The sequence below is a fragment of the Ixodes scapularis genome, unplaced genomic scaffold (genome assembly GCF_016920785.2).
Source record: "Ixodes scapularis isolate PalLabHiFi unplaced genomic scaffold, ASM1692078v2 PGA_scaffold0__279_contigs__length_252992795, whole genome shotgun sequence".
NCBI lineage: Eukaryota > Metazoa > Arthropoda > Arachnida > Ixodida > Ixodidae > Ixodes > Ixodes scapularis.
Window position 1 is genome coordinate 252,844,533 of NW_024609835.1, and position 19,821 is coordinate 252,864,353.

At 47.9% G+C, this 19,821-nt stretch overlaps 1 protein-coding gene across 3 annotated transcripts in view; it reads right to left on the reverse strand.

Moving 5' to 3' along the window:
* The window catches only part of LOC8036491 (U4/U6 small nuclear ribonucleoprotein Prp3), an 86,541-nt gene continuing 66,720 nt past the window's right edge, over nucleotides 1-19,821 (reverse strand). For all 3 annotated transcript variants that reach the window (XM_029978745.4, XM_040502941.2, XM_029978735.4), the window contains 3 exons: nucleotides 19,006-19,205; nucleotides 4,514-4,560; nucleotides 1-945 (listed from right to left, as the gene is read on the reverse strand). In XM_029978745.4, coding sequence (XP_029834605.1) covers nucleotides 790-945; nucleotides 4,514-4,560; nucleotides 19,006-19,205 — 403 coding nt within the window. In that variant the 3' untranslated portion in view covers nucleotides 1-789. The remainder of the gene's footprint in view (nucleotides 946-4,513; nucleotides 4,561-19,005; nucleotides 19,206-19,821) is intronic.

Below are 19,821 nucleotides of genomic sequence, written 5' to 3' on the forward strand. Positions count from 1 at the left end.
TCAATGCATCGAAAGAAGCATGTTTGTGGAAAGGGCTCAACTTATTCTCTGGAACAGACTGTTAAAAAAAAAGTGACGCAAAATGAAGCAGACATTGCGCAATTCCACTGTCTTAGAAGACGGCGACGAGTCGTCGAATAAAGGTTACGTGTATTTACAGAGTGGGTACATCGGGCTGGACCAGCAGTCCCTTGGCGGCCATGGTCAATATGCGCAGTCTTTATATCCTAGATGCGTACGAAAAGATGTCAAAATTACCCTTTGCTCACGTGTTTTAACCGATTATGTGGGAACAATTAAAGAAGCTTCGTAGTTATTGAGAGGTAATTAAGCGAAAACAAATCCAAAAGACCAACCAGCTGGCAGGTTGGCTACTACCAAATTATCACACGCACAAAAAAAAAAGCGACACTCGAAAAGCTGGCATGAGCTGCTCCTTAACCTTTCGATGTCGAGTGTGTGAAACAAAATGGTACGAAAGGTTTTCAAACGTGTCTAAAAAAATACAAATGAAAGGAAATGGCTCCATACAGCAACGTGACGTCACGTCGAGTACGATTGACAGAAATTTGGTAGTTGCACTTTGAGGTAGTCGCAATTTTCCAATCTCTTCGCACCTCGTTCGATAACTCATCGAGGACCGCAAGAACCTGTTCCGACACGCCCACAAACTCCGTCGTACCACTGGCAGAGCGACGGGTAATGAAAACGAAAACCGGCATGTTTAAGATGGCCGCCCTGGGTGTGCAGCCTGGGAAAAGGAAAGAGCACGCGGCGGCGGGAGAAGCCTCAGGCGGTCTCATCAGCCAGTTCGAGGATGGTGTTGCTGTAGGCCAGGTCCCAGTAGTGCTCCACGCCGTGCTTCTTGAAGTGTTCGCGTGCAAAGCACTCCGTCGGGCACACCTTGAACTTCATCTCCCCGAAGCTGCGGGACTTCACCGTGCCCTGGTGGGAGACATAAAAAACAGAAAATTTGAGGTGCGAGCGAGCAACAAACGTTTCTCGTAAGAAGATGGAACCTACGAGACCAACTCAAAGTGGCGCGTTTCCCCGGAGACGCCAGAAATGGACCGAAGTCGCGTCCGATTTTTTCCGCGGCGGTGTTTGTGACGCCGGACAATCCCTTTGTCCGATAGACTGGCCCTTGCACCGAGTGTGCGAGTATAGTCTCGTATATATTTTTGTATAGGGACGAATCGAGCGTAGGCCCACCCTTAAAAATGCACCCAAAAGACGACGAGGAAAAGCAAACCACAGAAAAGCAGTTTGTGTTTTTTTTCCTTCTCATCTTAGCGATAGATCCGCTATATCGATTGGAGGAACTCCTCCGCCCTTTGATAAGCGGAGGTCCTCCCCGCTGTCGACGACGTCTATCTTGTGCACACGCTACTTGTAGGTACAGCTGCCTCTAATGTGTGGTATCATTCCTGGGGGTGTGGCAAATACATCTTGTTCGCAGAATTAACCTAGATTAGCGGCTTTGTGCGTACCATCGCCGGCACGAGCAGAGAAAGTTACGCAAGTTGTTTGCCGCGCTACGATAAAACAGAATGTGACAGGACCCCGTCGTCTTGTGGAGCACGTGCCCTCGCCGGCAATGTGTGCGTGCTGAGCCAAATTTCGCAACCGAAAACATGCGGTGTGCCAGAGCTGCGAGCGGTCCATCTCTGGTTTCTCTTTTCTTTCTCACTTGTCCCTGCCGCCAAAACTATTTCTGCGACCTAACGTTTGGTTTCATGCTTGATGACAACCTAAGTGGTAGAATGTATGAAAATGACGATTCCACAATCTGTTTTACTTTGTCCCATCCTAAACGTATGTGCGGCCTTCAGTTATTTTGAGTCTACGGGGATAACAAAACACTTTGAACTGAGCAAAATGTTTATCAAAACACTCTCACTTGTACTACATCTTTCTTCATTAGTACTTGCCTACCTGAAACAAAACTGACTTTCTGCCAATTTGAACCGTTTTGGACACAGCATGGTAAGCCCACCACGCACACCACAGTTTCCTCTCGTTGCCCAACGGCAAACATAAAATTTCCGGCATCATACTCGTACTTCCAACGTCGTTATTGACACTAGAGCTGGAATTCCTAGCACGAGAGTTGTCAAAGAAAGTCTCCTCCAATTTTCTTCTTCTTCTTCTTCCTTTTCAGAAAGTGGAGCTGGCTCATGGACACCACCGTCACCACAGCCGCCATCGGAATGACACGGCGGCCGGTCTCATGGTGGACCGGGCCACCAAGGACGTCGGCGCGCCAGGGGCAGCCCAGAGAACCATGGACCACGTGCAGAGCAGCCACCTGCTGGAGGCCTGGTCCAGAACAAGCTCAAGTGACAAGCTGGAGCTGACCGAGCCGCTGCGCTCGTCAGCAGCCGCCGCGCTCGTCCAGCAGGCGCCGGCCGGACTTACAACGTCAGTCCGCCCAACAGCGCCATCCACCCCCTGACGCCCACAACGTCTCCCGTCATCGACATGCCGGACGAAGCTTGAGGGGGGGGAAGTGTGGGCACCCTGGCGGCTCCCCAGCCAAGTTGCCCGACTGCGAGGCAAAGGTGCCGAAGTTTTCCCGCGTGGCGGCGACGTCACGCCAGCCACGCGCACATCGGATGCGCCGCCTTGATAAGGCAGATCAGAGGCGGCGCACGGGGAGTCGCTGCCTGGACTCCGGCACCGCCGGTAGCAATGTTAATCGTCTTGTCCACGTCCCATTAAATGTAGTTTCTTGTTGTTGAAACCGTCGGCTCCGTGTTATTCCTCCGGGTCGGGTATGCAGCAAGGCAAACCGACCACAAAAGTTAAATTCAGTTATCTTTATTTTTATACAAAACTTGAAAGTATAAAAACAGAGAGGACGAGGACGGGAATAGGACAACAAAGATGTCCTGTTCCCGTCCTCGTCCTCTCTGTTTTATACTTTCAAGTTTTGTATCTATCAACCAACACGCTTGTTTTCAATTGTTTATTTTTATCTTTTTCTAGTATTTTCATCTTCCCTTAATTTTCTCTGTGACCAAAGCGGTTCTTCGCAGGGTGATGGGCATCATATAAATGTTGCTCGTTGAAGAAACTGAGTGTTTGTCCCTCGTATATTTTCAGAGTTTTTATGCTTTCTGTGTGAACTGCAGTCTATCCAACGTGCTCTGTTATGTGTACCTATGTGCTATCTCATTGCTTTCTTAGACGGATGACGTTTAACCTTCAACCGGACAATATAGTCGTCAAATGGTCTATTTCCTGAGCTGTGCCTTCCGCCAACAAAACCACAAGCACCCGCTACAGTCGAACCCAGTTATAACAAAGTCAATGCGGTTTCGAAATATCTTTGCTATAGTAAGTCGTATTTCGCTCTACACATCATGGTCACACTGCATATAGCATAGGCTTCCATAATGGGTGCTGCTCTGCTTTTGCATATTTGAAGTGCAAAGGAGCCACAATAAAACCACGTTTCACTTCATTACAATAGAAGCTACGAGCGCGTGTTGTAACACGTCGCAACACGCCTGAAAGTGTGCTTCTCTCACGAGAGCTCGCGTGCTGCAGGAGAGCGTGCATTAAAACGAGGCGCCTCAGATGTGCATGATGTGTGCGCACTACTTTGGTGCGACTAGACAGCACGCCGTGAATATGGTATGTAGGTACAATATGCAATTTGAACAATCAACAAAAAAAAAAAAAGAGAAAAAGTATGATAGGAGGAAGCTTTAGGCAGTAATAGATAAAATGAGAAGCAACTTTCTACAAGTTCATTCTGCGTGCATGTCCTCCGGCAGCCGTGAGCATGTCCCGCGGTCTAGACGAGCCTTGGACACGGGCCGATTGTTGCAAATGCGTTTTCGCGTACCCTGATTCTTTAGAAAGACAGAGACGCGATTCCTACATTCTCAGGCGCGTTCGAAAAATCATTTTCTTTCCTTCTTTCGGACGGTGCTGTAACGCAACCGAAAAGCGTGTAGAATCTCGATATCCGGAACACGCTCCGGTGACTGGCTAGCTCTGCAAAGCACGTGATCGAAAAGCACCCAGAATGTCGAAATCCGGAACACGCATGCAAGAGGTACCAGAGAGATTCACTCTCGCGTAATCCGTGAGTCATGTCATCGAAACGTGCTCTGCCTTAGCAATGAGCGTCTCCCTTCAACAATGAAGCTAAACAACAACTTCCACGCGTCAATTTGCGTCGACCGCTGCTACAGGCAACACCGACTTGGTCGCAGATTCGCCGTCGTCGTCGCTCTCCCTCGCAGGCTCTGCGAGTGAGAGCGAACGCCATTTTCTGGTAATTTTCGAAAAAAATAACTCCAGCGCTTTGAGGTTTTCTTTTGTTCTACCCGCAGCGCCGCCGCCACTTTGTTCAATAAAAATGGGATAAAATTCCATTAAAATTCTAGCAGCAGGAGCATGCAATAAACATTCGTTAGTTACATCCAATATTCGGCTATAGCTGGGTTCATTGTAAGTAAGCTTGACTGTAGTACTTAAGATATGAACAGGTCACACTCACCTCCCAAACCAGAATGCAGCGGTTCTCCACTTTCTGTCCATTTTCCGCTGCGAGGAATAAAACCCAACGAGAGAAATTATTGCGACACTAATTTTCTGCCCTGGCAACTTGGAATTGGGCATTGTGCATAGCCTAGTCAAGCGTACCCAAGCGACCTTGAGCCAACGAGAAAAAGCATCAATCACAATTGGCTGGAGCTATCCATCACGACGAGCCATAATACCCTCGGTGCACCAGCAAGCTAAACTGTCATACAGCCAACGACGGTTGGCTCAATCGTGACCGGTCGGAGTTACACTTATTGAGCCACTAATGACAGCTGAGCTGCCCGTCAACTTCACATCAACCGGTTGCACTTGGCTAAGTGAGTTCCCCATGCTGGCTCCTGCGGTGATGCCACCTACGGCCAGCACTAGCAAAGCACTCGATGCAGGCGCGACTCGAGTTGAGGCAGCAAAAAAAGACGATAGAACGACGCCGACGATTCTGTCGTGGTCGCCTCCGAGCAAAGCCGAGCCAGGTGTGCCCTGCTGGATGGAAGTAAATGCCCCCTACCCTTTTTCTCGAGTGGATCTCTCCAGAGTGAATACTAATAGACAACCCTGTTCAACTCTTTCCTTACTGCACCTATTCCGATCTATCAATTTCGTCGACGCGATTAAAACACCTATTTCGACGCGTTCTGTGCTGTGTTTAAATGTGCAACGCCGTCTCGGACATTACTCAAAGCAGGAACTCTGCTCCGAGTTTCGATTTCTGTTTTTGCTTTTCCGCGAGGGGGCGATTTTTTGCGCGACTTTCAAGTTCAAGGATTGTGGACGATCGCATCAACCACGGCGTCCTCGTTGCGCACCGACGCTTCTCAAAAACGTTGTCTCACTCGACGTTCCGGTGCTGTGCAATCAATTTCGTGGATGAAAGTGGCAGCAGTGAGTCGGAAGCTGGCATACATTCATTGGATTTTAGTTTGGATTGTGGCAGTGGGTCGATCCAGCCGAAATTACCCTCAGGTGCCTATCGGTATGTTTCGTTTTGTGTGCCGAGGGCGTTTATTGCCTCTGCGAGCTTCCGTGGTTGTACTGGCTGTGTTCCGAATGCATTATTTTTCATTTGCAGGCTGTTAACCTCGTATAGACTCCACTTTATGCCATCAGCAGCAAAATGATTAAAGTTTGCTTTGGTCGGGGCTTTGGGGAATAGCACAGTCATCACGGGGGCTAACTCGTCTTCTGCAGAACAATACTTTTCACACAGAGGCTTTTCACACTTACAGGAGTTGTTTCTAAAAGAGTAACATACAAAACATTAATTTTTTTTATTTTTCTTTACTCCTAATAATAACGTAACGACCTCCGACCAGTCGTTGCATCATAAGAGGATCTTTTGGCCGCCTAGCGCGTGTCGCTCGAGGGCCGTGCGTGCAATTGCAAGCTCACCAGGTGTATTCCCAAGCGCTGGTACCAGTCGCGACATCTTTTTCTGCCCTTTTAAAAATAGCAAGAGAGTGCATGCGTAGCTTTGATAGGGGCCGAAGCTGCGCGAGAGCGAGATTCCGAAAACCTCTTTCGTGACGTCACGCTCCGGGAAGGAGCGTGACGTCACGAAAGGTACTTCAGCAGTACTTTGAAAATTATTTTTCTGCTGCCCTCATGCATCAAGTTACAAAATAATTTTGATGTTCGAGATCCTGGAGGTCGAATGAAGACGATTTAAGTGTTTCCTCAAATACAAAACTGCCTCAGCTTCCCTATAACACATATACACGAGTACTTTGCACTGGCAGAGGTCGGCATTTTAGGTCGCCCTCACCCTCACAGCCACACTCACCTAAGCCCCTCACTCACCCTCACCCTCACAGCTACACTCACCTTCAGCCCCTCACTCACCCTCACAGTCACACTCACCTTCAGCCCTTCACTCACCCTCACTGAACCTCACGGCCCTCACGCACTCACGGCTCTCACGTCCCTCACCGCCCTCATGCCCCTCACTCACTCATGGCCCTCACACCACTCACCGCCCTCACACCACTCACCGCCCTCACGCCACTCACCGCCCTCACGGCCCTCACCGCCCTCACGCACTCATAGCCCTCACGTCCCTCACCGCCCTCACGCCCCTCACTCACTCATGGCCCTCACGCCACTCACCGCCCTCACGCCACTCAAGCCCTCACGCCACTCACCGCCCTCACGCCCCTCATCGCCCTTCCGGCCCTCACACCCCTCACGCCCCTCACGCACTCATGGCCCTCACGGTGCACTCAGGCCAACTTCAGATGGGGCAATTTCGCCCAGAAACTTTACGTCGCAACACCAGCAACACGGGCCGCCGGCGATCACACGCAGCAACCAATTGATGCAATTTGCCATCGTCATCATAAAATGTTATTTTTCTTGCACTATTTAGACACAATTACGCGTTATAAATGTGTTTTTACGCATTTAAATCTCGTTAAGAATACTAATGCACCTTTCTGAAACAGTTTATTTCCAAAAAACGATCGATTTCAAACCAGAACCAAGTCTTTCAGTGTCATCATCACCGGCACGAGGTATCACGTAAAAATTTTGCGTCCCTATTTGGATGTAGCCGCTTCAAACGTATTCGAATTGCTCCGAGTTGCTTGCTTATTTCGAGCCGGACCCGATCTCAGCAATTCGTGTCAATCTAGGGAAAGCTAGAGAACAACCCGCCATAAGCACCAAAATTGCTGAGAAAGATGCTCGATCTGAAGGGGGCCTCACGCACTCACCGCCCTCATGGCCCTCACACTCCTCATGCACTCACCGCCCTCACGGCCCTCACGCCTCTCACGCCACTCACTGCCCTCACGCACTCATGGCCCTCACACCCCTCACGCACTCGCCGCCCTCACACCACTCACGCACTCATGGCCCTCATGCCACTCACCGCCCTTACGCCCCTCATGCACTCATGGCCCTCATACCCCTTACCGCCCTTACCGCCCTGATGGCCCTCACGGTAGTGATGCAAAACTATAGATAAATTGACTATCGATACTATTGATAGTTTGTCCAAAACTATCGATAGTGTCTCAGAACTTTCGATAGTCGACTATCGATAGTACTATCGATAGTTTTTCGATAGTCGACTATCGATAGTTTTTCGATATTCGACTATCGATAGTACTATCGATAGTTTTTCGATAGTCGACTGTCGATAGTACTATCGATAGTTTTTCGATAGTCGACTATCGATAGTTTTTACTATACTGGCGGCTAACGATACTGTCGATAGTGCTATCGATAGTCTTGCACCACTATAGTCCGTTACAACTCAAGAAGGTAGGGTGAAGGTAAGACGGGCCGGGGAGGAGGAAGCAGACGGAACGCTTTAGAGAGAAGGAGGTTTCACCCTTCCTTCTCCAATGTTCCGTCTGCTTCGTCCTCCCCAGCCCGCCTTACCCTCGCCCTACCGCTCGCCTCCCCCTTCTCCTCTCCTCGCCCAAACTCCCGTCTTCGTCATCACTGAAAGCTGAACGAAAGTTGGGATGGTAAGTGCCTGGCCTAATTGGTGTCCCATTTGAAAAAAAAAAAATAATAAATAAAGCGATAAAAAGAGAAGAGGGAGCGACGGAAACTACTAGTGTCTCAAAACTATCGATAGTAAATCGTCGACAGTACCATCAATAGGTTTACGATAGTCAACTATCAATAGTTTTTTTATATTTGATTAACGATAGTCGACTATCGATAGTTTTTCGATAGTCGACTATCGATAGTACTATCGATAGTTTTTCGATAGTCCCTTCTCCCCCTTCTCCTCTCCTCGCCCAAACTCCCGTCTTAGTCATCACTGAAAGCTGAACGAAAGTTGGGATGGTAAGTGCCTGGCCTAATTGGTGTCCCATTTGAAAAAAAAAACGATAATAAATAAAGCGATAAAAAGAGAAGAGGGAGCGACGCAAACTACTAGTGTCGCAAAACTATCGATAGTAAATCGTCGACAGTACCATCAATAGATTTACGATAGTCGACTATCAATAGTTTTTTGATATTTGATTAACGATAGTTTTCTGATAGTCGACTATCGATAGTTTTTCGATAGTCGACTATCGATAGTACTATCGATAGTTTTTCGATAGTACTATAGATAGTTTTCCGATAGTCGACTATCGATAGTTTTCCGATAGTCGACTATCGATAGTTTTTCGATAGTCGACTATCGATAGTACTATCGATAGTTTTTCGATAGTCGACTATCGATAGTACTATCGATAGTTTTTCGATAGTCGACTATCGATAGTACTATCGATAGTTTTTCGATAGTCGACTATCGATAATACTATCGATAGTTTTTCGATAGTCGACTATCGATAGTACTATCGATAGTTTTTCGATTGTCGACTATCGATAGTACTATCAATAGTTTTTCGATTGTCGACTATCGATACTACTATCGATAGTTTTTCGATTGTCGACTATCGATAGTACTATCGATAGTTTTTCGATAGTCGACTATCGATAGTACTATCGATAGTTTTTCGATAGTCGACTATCGATAGTACTATCGATAGTTTTTCGATAGTCGACTATCGATAGTACTATCGATAGTCGACAATCGAAAAACTATCGATAGTACTATCGATAGTTTTCTGATAGTTGACTATAGATAGTACTATCGATAGTCGACTATCGATAGTACTATCGATAGTTTTTCGATTGTCGACTATCGATAGTACTATCGATAGTCGACTATCGATAGTACTATCGATAGTTTTTTTCACTATCGATAGTCAGATTTCTGGCGACTATCGATACTATCGATAGTACTATCGATAGTTTTGCACCACTACCTCACGGCCCTTACCGCCCTCACGGCCTTCACAGCCCTCACGGCCCTCACTCACCCTCACACTCATGAATTTTCCTGGTTCAGAAACACACTCACCCTCACCTCACCTGTGAAGATGAGGGTGAGTGAGGGCCCTCATGAGTGAGGTTTGCCGAGGTATGTCCACCGGTGAGTGAGCGCCTTTTCTCTCCCACTTCTTTATTGTTTGGCCTAAATAAAACAACACAATATTATTAGTCCGTCCTTCGTTAATTTTCGTGTCTATAAAATATGCATCAGCTTGAAGTGGGTTTTACGAAGCAAAAGGAAAATTAATATTAAAATTTCCTTCCTTTTGAGCGCACCTTCTGGGCAGAGCGTTAGTGTCAGACTCGCAAGATCACCTCATAACTGCGATCATCTTTCCAGCGATGCGAAGTGCCTCTGGAAGGATGATCGCTTATTTTATACGCACAATAAAATCGGATACAATAAAATGACTTGCACCATATTCTGACACGAAGAGTTCTTTGCAGAAAGGTAGGCAGACGGCTTAAAAATACCATCCAGACGCTTCATTTTAAATTTTCATCTATGCATGATTTCATGATGCAAAATGAATGCGCAGACCGAGGGTCGGATGCGGTTCCGACAGGGCTCTAACCATATGGTATGTATACTTTATTTCTCGAGTACATGATTTTTATTCTAACATCTAGGTGCAGTCAAATAACAAACACAACTACTACAAAAACACCTGTTTAAATCTTTCCTTACAACAGGAAGACTGCCCATTTTTGGAGGGTCCCAGTATTCTTTTCTTTTTTTTTCTGCAAAACATTTGATTCTAAAATTTGTTGCTGTATATTGAAATGTATCATAATAAATGCTCTTTTTTAATTATACATTTATAAAATAGGCATTCAATAAATTATGCTAAATTTAGTTTTTGAAAACCGAAATTATTGTGGCCAATGCAGCATATAGAAACCTGTTAACAGCTAAAAACTTTCAAAATATACAAAATCTGCCAAGAATAAATGTAAAAAAAGGCTACAAATTGAAATTCTCTAGATAAAAAACTCGTCAAGTTTTAGCACATACTCTCAACCATTGTGGTGTGCACATACCATTTGGTGAAGCAGCTTTTTGGATGCAGTACAACACAGGCAAAGGTGGCAGATACTCCTCGTAACACATCTTGAAATTGCGCTGCTGCTCCATTTTTTGAGGAGGCTCGTGGTGCAGTCGTTGAGTACCGTAAAATACCGGGTAAGCGCCCACTCAAACTTTGGAGATAATCGCAAAAAAATGAGGGATGGGCGCTTGTTCAGCCATCAATTTTACATGTAAATGTACTGTGCGTATTTTCTCAGGTCTCACAAATTTGGTAATGGGTGCTTAATGTGGAATGGGCGGATGCGTGGTATTCTACAATATGTACAGTGCTCATGGTGCGTATGATGCGCCGGTCTTTCCATGGAAGATATAATGCAATTCGATCCCGTAGCCATCACCTCTTTTTGCCTTCCCCCATCCGAAATAACTCGGATGAGAATCCATCACAATCTATTTGTGTAGACGCCATATTTGCGAGGCGGAGTGCTATCCCCTCCTAGCGCTCTCTCTTCGGCTGCATGTTTGTTCGCAATACATCTGTTGGTTTTTATAGTTTATGCAGGTTGACCGGATTACCAGACAGGATGTAGTGAGATTGGCGTGCAGCCAAAAGAAGCAACCAACCTGTCAAGTCGTCATCTTGCTTTATTAGACGATAAACCGAAAGAGCTAAAAACAAAAGAGAAACGGGGACAATGGGGAAGTGGTGTCATCTGCATGCAGTTCGTTACACTACCAACACTCCCCCTTAATGGACTATCATTGTGTCCACACTTCTGACGCCCAAACGTTCACAATGCTAAAGATAGAGAGCCTTTCTTCCGTTCAAAGCCTCTGCGAAAAGGTCCGCGGAGTTGCTCAACAATTCAATGTAATGCAGTTGTAGCTTTCACTCCTTAACCTTTTCTCTCGGGAAGAAGTATCGTATTTACACGATTGTAAGTCGACTCCCCCCCCACATTGCACATCAGCAAAGAAAAAAGAATCTTTAGATGCGCATTTTACTGAGAACACGTGAGAACGGCAAAGTATTTGTTTCGAAAGCCAAGCCTCCAACACGTGATCGATGCCTTCTGGCATGCATTGGCTGAGCATGCACGCGCGAAGTGAATGGGATGCCCAGGCGTTATCGAAACTAGGAAGTTCACGCTGGAGGCGGGACAACTGAAGCTGCTCCCTGTCGTCCTCACTCCGTCCCGACTAGACTACGACTCGTTCGCACTGGGAATGTCAGTCCCGTCATCATCACTGCTACGTTCTCGAAGCACGTCGTCGGCGTCGTCTAACGAAATCTCTCACTTTGCAAATGACAGCATCAACTGCCTTTTCCACGCTTGCTCGGCGATCACGTTGCACGTCACAGGTAGGGACCGACTGCACACTTTTGCAATGTGTGTTGCAAGCCTGGCCTCCAACTCCGGAAGGCATCCCCACCTATCCAGACTTTGGCCTGCGGAAGCTTCTTCGTTTGTCATCACAGTTTAGGATCTCGCACCATTGCAGACTCCATTGGAGCATCAGCTGCTCCGACCTGTTGAACTTGCGTCCAACAGCGCAGTTGTCGGTTGCTTTTGGGTGAGGAATGGCCGTAAACGAGGACCGAAAGCCTGAACTGCCTGGATCACACATGGCAATACAAAAAACCGTGGTCAGCGCTCCAGCATGACCTCGACACTCGATCAAAGGACGCGCGACCGTGAATTGTGCGAAAAACTACGAAAAGAAGCCGCGGGGAGTGAGCCGTGAGGCCGTTCCAGTGGCCTCCGTAGTGGCTCTTAAGGGTTGTCCAAACAGGATACAGTCAAACCTCGATGTAACAAACTTCTACGTAACGAAACCATTGATATAACGAAGTACATAACTTTTTCTAACCACAAGTGTATGCACGCCATGTATTTTTGACCTCTACGTATTGAAGTCCCGTTTGCCGAAATTTCTATGTCACAAAGTTTTACAGACAATTTGGCACAGACTTCTGGGTCTCAAATGAGATTTTGGGAAGCAGGTGCGCTGAAACGGGCCCCCGATAAAGCGCAAAGGGTGAAATGGGCCAAATCTGACAGAACGGCCACTGGAGGACACTAGAGCTGCCGCCGTTACTTCCGTCGGCTTTGTTCGCGCTGCGTAGTTCGTTTCGAGGCCTAACTAAAATTGTGCCTTTCTCGTTGTCCTGGGTGATAGAGCCTTGAAGGCGATGAAGCCACCCTTAACAACGTCGACCACCCTGACTCTGCTGTCACGCGACGGAGGAGCTGACCGACGAGGCGATAGCTAGCGATGTTTGTGGGAACTTGAAAGACTGGGACGACATCAAGCCTGATAAGAAAGACACCTGCGATGTGCCCAGTAACCATGAAGTGGTGGACGCGATCGATGTCTTGAGGCGGTTCGCAAGCACACAGCAAGACGAAGACGCGATGCAGACCATCTGGCTATGCGAACATCGTGTGATGCCAATAATAATGCCAAGAGTGTTGCAGAAAAATGTGACGGACTAGTTTCAACCGAAATAAAAACGTCCTCGGTGAGTTTTGTGCGCCAGAGAAACATTTGTGGAAACTTTCTTTAACATTAGCCCCGAACTTCTGTGTAGCGAAATTTCAATGTAACGAAGTAAATTCCGAATTTTACCGACTTCATTGCATTGAGGTTTGACTACTACAAAACACACGACTCCGACAAGTCGTGCGGCGCTCCACTTCTGGCCGCCGGGGGGAAATTTCCCCCCGTCAAATCTGCCAGGGGGAAACATCCCCCCGTCCAATCTCCCCCTCGCTACCTCCACGGCGGCCTTGCTCTGCTCATCACGTGGGACCGGAGGGCTACTCACACGCTCTGTTGGCTGTCGGTCAATCGCTCAAGGCCTCGGCCGCTTTGGAAGTCCCGAAAACAGGCAAAGGGAAGGCTCAAGTGTGAGGGGCCAAGCCAGGCGAGCGTGTGTTGTGTCCAAGGTCATGTCATCTTCCAGTAGTTCTGTGGATTGGATCAAATTCCCGCGGCTCTTGTTCCCAACATACCTCGTATAGACAAACAACCCTGGTTGGTTTATAGTTTAATAAAACAAATTATATATTTTTAAGTTCTCAGTGTTTCTACATAAAACTAAAAGTCTCACTGTTGCGCACCTACACTTTATTTTAATTTTTTTTCAAACTACAAACGTGGATCTTGACAAAGAAAGCTGAGCCGGGGCGGCCAAAAAGCATGCTTCGACGCCGGCATATCCCAAATCCACTCGAAGCCGGACCTCTTTGGCCTTCCTGCCGAGGTGACAGCGATAGAAAGGTCGGCGACTTCGTGAGTCGCGGAAGATAGATAGGCAGCAGGCACACCATTGGAAGGTGGCGTGTGACGTCAAGTCTGACAAGCACCGACGTCAAAAAAAAGTGCAGGAGGCGAGGAGGAAAGTCGTGAATTTGGCTTGGCCGGTGTCCAAACAGACATTCGACCGACGACTACCAGACACTTCAATTTTGACGATTTTTTAGCGGGAGTCCTGTGGTCTGACATTTTTGTAGTACAGTATAGACCACTTACAACGTAACCGCTTATAGTGCAGGACCTAGTACAACGCGGCTTTCTTAAACCACCGGTTCGCCTCCCATAGAACTCCATGTAATTACATACCACTTAAAATGCAGGCGTGCGAAGGGAAATACCGGTTATAGTGCGGTTTCTGGAGCAGCGAGCACGCTTCGCCGACCAACCGGCGCAGCGAGCACGCTTCCCTGTGAGACACCAGATAACGGCGCTAGCCGCAAGCGGCACTCGCGGGGGCAAGGATGGCAAGGAGGTTGCTCGAAGAAGCGGGGAGAAGCGAAGAGAGAGGCTTCAGTTGCCATAGCGACGGAGGGACGCACGCACGTGTCGTTCACGGCACAAGGCGTTGGCGAGCCCAACCAGCCGTTCGCGCACGTTGCATGCCGGTCGCGAGCCGGCTTCTTCTATCCGCGAACATGGCGTCGGTGGTGATCGTCGACGGCGTAGTGGAAGCTCATTGTTCCGCGTAAAAGCGCTATCCTTGACTGTGAATTTTCGTTGTGTCGCTACGATAACCCAGCACATACTAGAAGGGAAGATCCACCTACTCGTGCGGCGCTGTCGTGGCAGCACTCTCAAGACGGCAGAAACGCCCGTGTCGTCGTGTTTGTTGACTTCGACTACAGTGGTGCTTTTAAGCATTTGTGTTTTCAAACATCGCCCGGATTTCATATTTGGAGCATTTCATGCCATTTTTGGAGCATTTCATGCACATACCGTATAAAGGATGCAAATTTTCATGCGTTTTCATCACCAGAGAAAAGTGATTAGGGTTAGCAATCATGAACGCTCACAACGTCCGTCCGCAACCTGCGACGCCGTTAAAAGGCTGCGCCAGACAAAAGCCGCTCATTTCTTTCAAAATGTGACACACTTGAGAGAGAAGTGTACTAGTCTGGTGAAATAGAGACTTTCCTCAAACTAAGCTTTATTTTTCATCTAACATAAAATAAATTCTTTTACAAAGGTAAGTTGTCTCATGGCATGTATTTTGGCCTGAAAAATTGATGTTTTGGTTATAGCGCGGTACCGCTTATAGTGCAGATTTTCGCGACTCCCGCGACATACGTTATATGCAATCTACACTGTAGCCTGTTCGGACAGGCCTTTACAAGTGCCGCCACCCCCGGAAGTCGGGTGCGCCGTGCGCTGTTCACCGCCGTACATTCAGGTTAATTGGCGAATCGCTATCAATAATACTCGTTCGCGCAAATAATAAAACTGTAATTTGTAAAATGAGTGCACAGAATGGCGCAATGCTACAGGTAGAGCTGGCTGAACTTGTAACAAGCCAAGGTGTTCTTGATATCGTGATTGTTTCATTTTTGTCGGCGATGGAATGCTTTGGTTCGATTTTAAGTCGATCACCCCCACTTCAGAGTTTCAAAAATGTTAAAATAGGTTGACCTACATTCGTGTAAATACGGCACTCGAGGTCGATATGCCCGCTTCTCTCCCAAGTGACTCGATTCTTTACCAGAACCGTTGCATCCTGCTTGTCAACCAGCAAGACCCGTGGTTCTTGCGCAAGTTCGAGTGTACCGAGCTCCTCGATGAAATGCTGGAGCCACGATACATTTTCTGTACCGTGACGCCACATATTCTGCTTTGACAGTCGACGGTGCTTCTTTGTTGCTTCCTACTGCTTCGGGAAACAGCAGTACCAGCCAGTATGAACACATACCTACCCACTGACCGACCTCCCGTTTACTTTGTCACTGGCCCCATTGCAGAATGCTCGTGTGCACTTCCCCGTTTTTGGTAAATTAGTGCCCAATTGTTTGTTCGTTTTACGTAGTGAAGAATGTGCTTCGCACTACTCCAGTGCTCTTTGGTGGGATGTCCGTTGACTCGTGTGCTAGGTAGTGGCAAAAGCCCAGTCTGGTCAAGTACCTCCAACGGGGTAAAGCGGTGCACCAATCGTGTGCCTCGCTGGTTCTTGTGCTGGGTCCTGGCTGTCTCCTCTCTTGGGTACAGTAGTAGTACGCCGTTATAGTAACTCCGTGCGTAGTAAAACTTTGGTCGTAGTAGAAGGTCCCAATTCAATGGCGATTTCCCCTCGGGGGGGAAATTGGAGCTGAATTTACACCAACTTCGGAACCGGAAGCGTAAAAAAAATTGGGAACTGAAGCCGGTACAGATTTCGTTGGCAGAAAAGATGGACATCGTACAGAAAGAAACGTTCCCCCCCCCCGCCATTTGTTCCGGACAGATGCAAAAAAGAGCTCGGTCGGCTCTGTTGTGTGCCTCTGCCTATCCTCGCTGCGCCGCGCGCTGCCGCCGTCGCATGTTCAGTGCTTGGCCGATTTTGCACACCTGCCAGGCCTGTCGCGCCCACTTTTACACCATCTAGTGATTACTGTAATATGCCGAGTCGTGACTCATCCCCGAGCCACCGTCCACCCCACTTTTTGGGCGAATATCGATTTCCAAAAAAACGCAGTCATCGCCCACCCCTACAAATACCCCAACGCGAACTCCGCGATTCGCAAACATTCGTCCTACGGAACGGTGCGGCCGTGGTGGCTGCAGACCTTACGGTTGGAGGACGTCCGTGACGAAGCAAAACGAAGAAGCGAAAAAAACTTCATTTTCTTTACCCATTTCCTCCCCAATTACCGCGAGCTTGAAGTACATGCGTGCAAATGGAAAGCTATGCGGATAACGGTATGGAACTCTGTTTTGCTTGCAAAAAAGTGTGTTCGGACAAAAGAAAAAGGTCGGAAAGACAGCGTAAGCAATAACCCATTGAGGGATCGCGAGGTCAGTGAATGCCCCATATCCTGGAATGTAATGGCAGAGTGTAAGTTCAAAGTCTGTCTGCACCGAAATAAGGTCAGCGCAAACTCCCTCCTGCCCCCGGAACGCCACCACCGCGGTTGGTAAGGTTGTGCAATGTTTGAAACAAATCCAATGGGTAAATAAAGTTTTGCTGCAATGCCGCACACAGACGTTTGTAAAGCGTCCCAATGCGAGCTTCGTGTTTGTGGTGCGCTAGACCATGATGGAACAGTAAAACTAAAATGTGCTTCGCATATTCTCCGCAAACCAGGCTCGCGGAATATATAAAATATTCAAGTAACTGAATACTTGCGATTCAATTTGTGAATCAAACTATTCGAGAACCTTACCATTTGGTTCATATTGGTAAATTCGAGATTCGCACACCCCTACAAATTATCCCAGTTGTGGTACTGGCAGTACCGGCAGTACAACCACTAGCATGGTGTCTTTAAATTGTGTCATGCAGTGGTGAGTACACAAACGTGTGCCGATACAATTTTAATTAAAACAAAAAAGAGTAATCGAGGTTAAGACGAGTCGGTAGCACGAGCTTCCGCCTTACATGCCCTGAGATGCAAGCGTTACTAGACTCGGCAACCGCTCCCCCTTTTGATAAGTCAATTGTCAACGTACAAAACTTCGCTCCTAACATCGCTCACGCTATATTTGGTGCTGTACAGTTTCCTAAAAGACCTCGAATGTTACGCAGCTAAATCAACATGTGACAACACAAATATAATTTTGCGTGATAGATTTTTGCGCTTAATCTACTACCCACAATGAAATCAGCCGTACTACGAAACATTTTGCCGGTTCCACAGACTTTGTTTTAAAGGGATACTACAACAAAATTTCGGCGCTCATTTTTTGGTCTATATGTGTTCAAAAAACCAGCATCACATCGAACATACCAATATCTTGTTAAAAAAGTCACGAAAAGGAATTTTAAAACGAATTAAACGATTAGCAAAGAGCACCTGGTGGATGTCGCTAACGCCTCGCTTGTAATGCCCGTCTAGGAACCTTGACAGCTAGTGACGGAGGTTGTCTCGTCTCCGGCCACGACGAGAGAAGAGGGGCAGGAGGAACTCCCCTCTTCCCGAGAATGCCTTTTGTGTGTCCCAGAAGTCGCTATTGTCCCCCTACAAGATTATAGAAGATTAACCCGCCACTCAAAATTCGTACAAAAGCAGCCGCTTCGGTGGCTTGAACGACTAGGCCATCCTCTCGACGTCAGCCTCGCCGTAGCTTTGCTCGTCTTGAGACGACCTACGTCACGATTGCGTTGGATGTCACGTGGTCTCCGCTGGGCCTTCTCCGAGCGCTTGCCAGAGTGGGCCGTTTATAACGAAAAATACAGCCACCAGGCTCAAAATACAAACGTGCGATTGTCATTTACGGATATTGTGGATCATATTCAACCTATTTTTGAACACGACGGGAATATTTCAAATTTCGTTGAAGTATCCCTTTAAAGGCATCTGACCATAGCGTACTCCCTTTCACGGTACGGCAGACCGCGTCAGAAGCTCGGAGCCACCTGAGCCGACCCAATGTCACGTGAGCGTCATGCGACCTCCGAGAGGTACGCCGCGACGTACGGGGTGCGTCATCATGTGATACATTTGCAACGCATGGCTCGTAACATCTATCGAGATCTACGATAAGCTGAAACAAAGCACAAAAGTGCCACGGGCGAGCCGGAGCATCTTTTTTAGAATCTTCGCGGCGTTCTCAGCTTTGCAGTCGCACTCACGGCGTGCACATGTCTTCAAGGCAGTCACGCGCAACGTAGACAGCCTTCGCCAGTTTACGGGACTGCCGCGGTGGGTACAAAAGCCGTCGCTTTGGGCAATCCGAAGCAGGTTCGGGGTCGTACAGGCCACACGGTTACAAGCTCAGGCACTACAAATGGCGAGCTAGCTAGCTTGTCCCAGGCAAGCCACCGGAGTGCAGCGGTCGAGATTAGGAGTCGATTATTCTCGCTGCGGATACAAGCACCGGATGTGAACGTAGCGTTTGTTTGCCGACTTAGCTGCCGCAACGCATGTTTCCCCAGCAACGAGTGCAATAGTGCTTTCAACGTCCCCGTCGTCACGTCATTGTTGTCACAGCCAGTCACCTCGCGGTCTGCAAAGGTGGTAATCGATATCCGAGCACTTGGCGAAAAGCGCTGCCCAACCGTGCAGCTCTATGGTCGAACGTGAAGATTCGCTTTCGGCACGAACGGGCCGCTAGGGAGGTTCACTCACAGCCGTCGGCGGAGGCCTGGTCCTCGGCCCACTTGATGCGCCCCATCATGAGGCGGCGATACTTCTTCTGCTGCCGGGGCCCCCCCTCCACCACCACCAGGTTCACGTTGCGGTAGAGCACCACGCAGCCGGTCAGGAACAGCTGCTTGGCGTTCATCTCCACCTTGAACTTCTTGGCCGGGTTCGTCAGGCTCAGCAGCCTGCGTGGATGGCACTTCTGAGGGAAAGCTCTCGCACGTGTCCTTCCCGATGCGACCAGGGAGCATTCCGGGAGTTTTGGAAGCTGTCCAGACAAATTAACTGTCTCAGTATCTCTGTATCTGCATCTCTCAATTTCAAATAGCTATTGAAAAAACCATAAATAAAAGCGATGCCAAAACCAACATTCGAGCTTCCCCGCGCTTTCTGGTGGTGCGACGTTGCACGTGGCAAAACTTGCGGCTTGGCGGGCCAGAAATGGATGTTGTTGTTTGCGGGTTTTATGGCGCAACAGCAACGGAGGCCATACTGCGCCAGACTAAATTAACTGATGAAACTCCTATAGTTACCTCATTAAAAAAAGATGATCCTGAAAAAACTGGGATTAGATCTGGTGTATAAGGCCAGTACTAGTAATAAATGATAAAACTCGATTAAGAGGAACGAGAGGGTGCTCTCCCAGCAAAAGAGCGGGATGAAATGGAATACAATATCTAAAAAACTCAGGAAAATGAGCGCGTCGTTCAGTGTCGAATTCCGGGCAGATCCACAAAATATGAAGAATAGTAAGATTGTGTCCACAGTGCTCACAAACTGGTGGATCCTCCCCACAAAGGA